Source organism: Echinops telfairi, unplaced genomic scaffold, assembly GCF_000313985.2.
Source record: "Echinops telfairi isolate 266 unplaced genomic scaffold, ASM31398v2 ScPeMD7_7400;HRSCAF=8409, whole genome shotgun sequence".
In the NCBI taxonomy this organism is placed as follows: Eukaryota; Metazoa; Chordata; class Mammalia; order Afrosoricida; family Tenrecidae; genus Echinops; species Echinops telfairi.
Genome location: NW_022111300.1, coordinates 45,138,514 through 45,144,252, shown reverse-complemented (window position 1 = coordinate 45,144,252; position 5,739 = coordinate 45,138,514). Strand labels below are relative to the sequence as shown.

The 5,739-nt window shown below is 53.4% G+C and overlaps 1 protein-coding gene across 1 annotated transcript in view; it reads left to right on the top strand.

Moving 5' to 3' along the window:
- The window catches only part of CPLX4 (complexin 4), a 26,723-nt gene extending 24,483 nt beyond the window's left edge, over positions 1-2,240 (top strand). The window contains exon 3 of the mRNA XM_004703019.1: positions 2,013-2,240. Coding sequence (XP_004703076.1) covers positions 2,013-2,240 — 228 coding nt within the window. The remainder of the gene's footprint in view (positions 1-2,012) is intronic.
- Positions 2,241-5,739: the final 3,499 nt, after the last annotated feature.

Genomic DNA, 5,739 nt, shown 5'->3' with positions numbered 1-5,739 from the left:
ACAATAGATTATACAGCTACCACAAGGACCTAGACTCCACCCCTTCACTCTTAATCCTCTCAAATTGACAATAGATTATACAGCTACCACAAGGAGCCTCAAAAGAAAGACCTGGAGATACGCTCAATCCTTGAAAGCCCAATGGAGTGCAGGCCTCTTCCAAACCACATGGGGTCGCCATGAGTCAATTGACTGAGCGGCAAGGGGACTGAGGCATATCTGCGCCTGTCTTTTCTGTCCTCTGCTTTTCCGGTGCGGTCATCTTCTGTGTCCCTGACACCCAGTTTGCCTCATGGTAAAACCTGACCTTAGGAAATTCTCTGACTGCCGCCACTGGAGAATTTCCACTATCTTGCCTCTGTAAAGAGTTGCAGTCTCAGGAAACCCAGAAGGACAGTTCTACGCTTCCTGTAGGGTTGCTATGAGTCGGCGTTGACTGGAGTTGTTTTGTTCTGTTTCCTTCCCCTGAGAGTCTTGTCTCGTTGTGAAATAAGAGGCTCTGCATGTAGCCAGGTGGCAGACACCAGGGCAACAGCCATGCTGGGGCCACACAGCAGCATATCTGAGAACATCACCAGCCACGAAGGCTCGACGGCTGCTGAGCTGAGTGATAACCCATCACACGCCCTCATCCAGGCCAGGCTCTGAGGAGGAAAAGGGACACACGGTGCATGGGACAGGAAGGGAGTCCACAAAGGACACCCCCACCCCCACCCCGTCTAGTCAGCAGCAGGGGGAAGCAGGGGTTGGCACTCGGGTGTGATGAGGGCACTGACAGAGCTCTGGACACAGAGGGCACTGCCCAGCCAGATGCTACCCTCCTACTGGCATCAGCCAGAGCCACTCTTTCATGCCTTGAGGATGGGGCTGCCAACCTTGGGGTGCTGGCGGGGGAGGGAGCACTGGGTGTGATTCTCACATTTGATAGACGGCATGAGTCAGAGAGGGCCAGGCCTCTCCTCCGGGGCTTCTAACCCAGTTATCTGGGACAGGGCCACGGACCTGTGCTTCCAACAGGCTCCTGTATGATGCTCATACTCAGAGACCACACCTGGAGGACCACTGTGCTCAAAGATCCTGATCGGCCAAGGGTGGGGAAGGAGGGGTTCAACGCCCCCGGCAGCTGTGAGGTGGCCAAGAACACCTTCCTTCATTAAAAAATAAAATTACGTGTACACTTGTACATGTCTGTGTACACATAAAATAATAGCCATTGAGTCAACTCCCACCCCTGGCAATCCGACGTATGTCAGAGGAGCCCTGTGTCCCATTAGCTCCAAAGTAGAAATGTTTTTGTTTTGTTTTTCAGGAAGTAGATCTCCAGGCCTTTCTTCCAAAGGACCTCTGGGTGGACAGAACCTCCCACTTTTCCCCTCAGTAGCATTGCCTGTCCGCACCACCCAGCACTCTTCCTTCCTGCTTGTGTTAGGCTGGGCTCTTTAGAGAAGACAGTGGTTATGTTGGCATTTTCTCCTGACTCACAGAGCCTCGGGGCTGGTGAACCAGGAATGACTGGCACACCAGATCACGCTAAGATCAGCAGGTCGGTCGGATGCAGGCCACCGATGGCTCCCGGAATCAGCAGGCAAGATGGCAGGTCATTGGCTCAAGTTGGGGGGTTGATGATCCAGGTGCAGGTTGCAAACATAGCAAAGAGCAAGCCACTTCCCCTACAGCATCCACTTACATAGGGATCAGGCCATACCCCTGGGAGAGCTCCGTTTAATGGCATAAAGGTTGTACCCTGAGCAATGGGCTTCTACACCACCCTAATCATCCCATAACCATCTGTGGGGCTGCTCCCGGCAGATCCCATCGTAGAATTGTTACGTTACATTCGGTCACATCAGGAGGGAGGACTGGGCCAAACCCTGAGAATCCTGGCCCAGTCAAGTGGACACACAACCCCATCGCCTGACTGCACAGAAGTGTATGTTCCTGATGCTCTTTGCCATGCGCATCTTTCTGTGTGCCTAAGAGTGACTCCACCCCTGTGCTTCTCTGCTGTGTAGAGCGACGTGGACGAGAGCCAGATCCAGGTGGCTGGCGACGACGTGGACTTGCCCGAAGACCTCCGGAAAATGGTAGATGAAGATCAAGAAGAGGAAGAAGATAAAGATTCTTTCCTCGGGCACTTGCAGAATCTGCAGAACGTGGACTTGGACGCCATCCGAGAGAAAGCACAGGCCACCATAACAGAGATCAAGCAGACGGCAGAGCAGAAGTGTTCTGTGATGTGAGGGCGCAGGGACGGAGGCAGCGGCACTCTTGCTGTGGCACTGAACACAGCATGTGTTTTCATGTAGCGGTAGGCCTGTGAAGCCCTCTAGGAACTGTGGACAAGAGTTCAAGGTGGCAGAAGGAGGGAGCTCAAGGACGGATGCAGAAGGCACTTACAGACCATAGGACCCAAAGCCAGTGCCCTTTCCCTCTTGCCTTCCTTCCTTGGGGCAGGGATCCCTCTGTTCGCCCATTTGAAGGGTGGCAGGCCCTACAGGGAAAGATAGGAGTGGGCGTGGGGGTGAGGGGTCACCATGATGTGTGGACACAGAGGGCAGGCTGCAGGCTGGAGGACCATTAAAGGACACCACCCCACTTCTTCCCCGGGCTCCTTTCCTTGATGCTGTGGGTGTTTCTCATCTAGTCTGGCACCTGGGTGCTGCTCAGCTCAGGGGCAGTCACAGGGAGGGGGTAGGAGATGAGAAGTGGAGACAGGCGTCAGCAGCCCTCTGCATCGGAAGATCACGCTAGGGACCGCATGAAGAGTGAACGTGCGGGTGGGGAACTGGTGGTGCTTGCTCTCTGTCAGCGCCGGGTGATCTCCTCTCCTCTGCACTGGGTGGCAGACAGTAATGGGGGTGGCAAATCAAGTGGTGGAATCCACCCACCTGCCCCCTCTCTCTCCTCCCCACCCCTTCTTTTTGCCCTTCCCCCTACCCTTTTCTCCACTCCCCCCTTCCTGGGAAGGAAGGGCACACTAGACAGACTCTCCGGAAAAGTCTTCAAACGACCTTCCAGGAATCCTTTTGTCAATGGGTGGTGAGAACAGTGACACTCAGCTACTGACCCAAAGGTGAGCGGTTTGAAACCACCTGTAGTGCTGCAGCAGCCAGGCCTGGCAATCTGCTTCCTTAGGATCCCGGTCCCTGCAAACCCTGCCGGTCACAGTTCTACTCCGAAGCATGTGGGGTGCCACAAGTCAGCATCGACTCAACGGCCGATTGTTGGGGTACCCGGCAGCGGTCCCTCCCCTTTTCTGTTTCTGCTCCCTTTCAAAGGGATGTTCTTCCGAAGGCTTAGAACATTCTCCTTGACAATGTTTTCCAGCACATCTGTTCACACAGTAGGTCATGCTCCGAGACAACTTTTGCAGTAATTGTGGAGGTGGAGAGGGAGATGGACTTCTCTTTGGCGTAGCAGGCATGGGGAGAAAGCCTGGAACACATGTGTGACATGCAGTGCGGAGCTCCCTGCGCACCTGCAGCTCAGACACCCCTCCTCCCTAACAGTGCAGATCACGGAACACTGGTCCCATGTTCTTGTGTTTGCTGGGCACTGCAAACGGACTTTTTACCAGAGAAGTTGGTGTGCCGAACGCTGTATCCCTCCCCTCCCTCCCAAATAAAACACCGTCTGTATACAAAGGGAACATCAGGCTTCTTTGCGCAATAAAGAACAGAATAAAACATGGCATTGAACAAACTGGAAATAAAATGAGGGGAGACGGGTCGTAAATAAGTGAAGGACTAATAGGTAAGGTGATTTTGTGCAGAAAATGAAAATGGCAAGAAAGATCACGTGACCATTGGGGGAGGGTGCATTTCAGGCAGTGGGGATGGTATGTGCAACGGCCCTGGGGCAGGAAGTAACTCGGAAGGCCTGTAGATGGGACCAAAGACCAGGATGCATGCACGTGGTTGAAGAACATTTGCTGGAGGCCTTTGAGGTGCTCAGGATGGAGAAATTATAGGAGGTATGAGAAGTTTTCTGAAGTAGCCAAACAGGCTTCTTGGTGGCTTGAAGGTGGGGGCGTGGGGAGGATTGGATTACACTATGATGTTCCTAGGGATGCTGGAAGGTGAAGTGAGGCAGCACCTGTACTGTTAGCACTCATGCCTGGCATGTACTGAGCGGCCAGTCGTGTTTTTAGACTGACCTGGATGTGGGCAGTGAGGACCAGGAGGGTCTGACTTGTCCGTAGGACACAGGCAAAGCAGCCACAAGCACTGTGACTGTCCTTTAGGGTGGCAGGGGCTTGTCACCATCGTCTTTCTTTGACCCTGACTCATTTACCCACGGTTTACACAACACCACATACACATGCTGTCGCAAGGGCAGAAAAGCTTCTGTCATTTAAATAAAGACATCTTAGAGAATCGATAAGGCGTCCTGGTGGCTTAGCGGGTTACTCACTGGTCTTCTAACTAGGAGGTCGGCGGGTCAAACCAACCAGGTCCTCCATGGGAGAAAGATGAGGGTTTGTGCGCATGCAAAGTTTCACAGCCTTGGAGACCCCCGAGGCAGGTCTGCCCTGTCTCATGGAGCCACGGTGAGTCGGAATCGGCTCGATGGCAGGGAGTTTGAGTTTCTGAGTTGGAGAATAAATGACAGGAGTCTGCCAAGCCCTAAAAAAAAACCCCAAAAAACAAAACCAGGCAAGCTCTACACTGAGTTTGAGAATGACGACAATTGGATGAGAGACTATTGGATGTTCTTGTTTAAAGGGTAAAGTAATAGAGTGAGAGACACAGAGTGCCTGTGCCAGGATCATCCTCTGGTCAGATCTCTGAGCTCAAAACAGCTCGTGCAACCTGCTTGGCTTCACCAAAAGCTCATTCTCAATGCAAACCACCCTGTATTTCTGTTAGCAGGCGTTTGAAGACAAGCCTCGCGCAGAGGTGTGTAGGGAAGTAGGGCATGGTCACAGGTACATCAGGGCACGCTACCACAGAGGTAGGAGATGGCAGAGGAGGGAAGAAAAGGGGAAAGGGGCAGCCTCCAGAACATGCTGTGTGCCGGACCCTGTTTTAGGGACCCCCCAAGAACCTGGAGGTGGGGACATCTGCGGAAAGCTTGTCCTCGGATGCACCTGCACAGCACTTCCCCAAATGCACACACACACATCACACACACACCACACAATGCCTGCTTCCTGGAATAATACCTTCACTTAGCACATACTCGTTCTAGGTGGAAGGTGTAGGAGAAAGCTGCTAAGGTGTGTGGAAGAAAGAACGCGGAGTGAGACACCACGGAGTGGAAACAAGGGTGCAGTTGGCACAGGAGCCGAGTGTGGAGGGGTCACGTGGGAGTGGGCTAACACCGATGCTGATGCATTTCCAAAGCCACACGTTCCCCTCACAGAGACGCACGCCATGCAAAGGCCCTGGGGCACGTTCCAGGAGCAGCAAGAGGGGAACTGTGGCTAGAATGGACCAAGCAAGAGCGAGGGCAACATGAGTTGAGTGGTCAGCAGGTGATGCAGCACCGTGTAGGACTCTGTGAAAATGGGGTGGAGGTCATGTTGGGCATCCTCTGACTCTACCTTTGCCGCTGGCCGATTTCTCTGGGACAGAGGTCAGACCTGCCTCAACTCCCCACACTCCGTTACCCTCTTCTGACATCGAGCCACCTGCCCAGGCTCTGGTCTCTGCTGGGTTTGGCAACCATCGCCATGGCCACACCGAACGCACACGTTTACTAGGGAAGTTAACTAGGCAGAATACAAAGTGTGAAGGA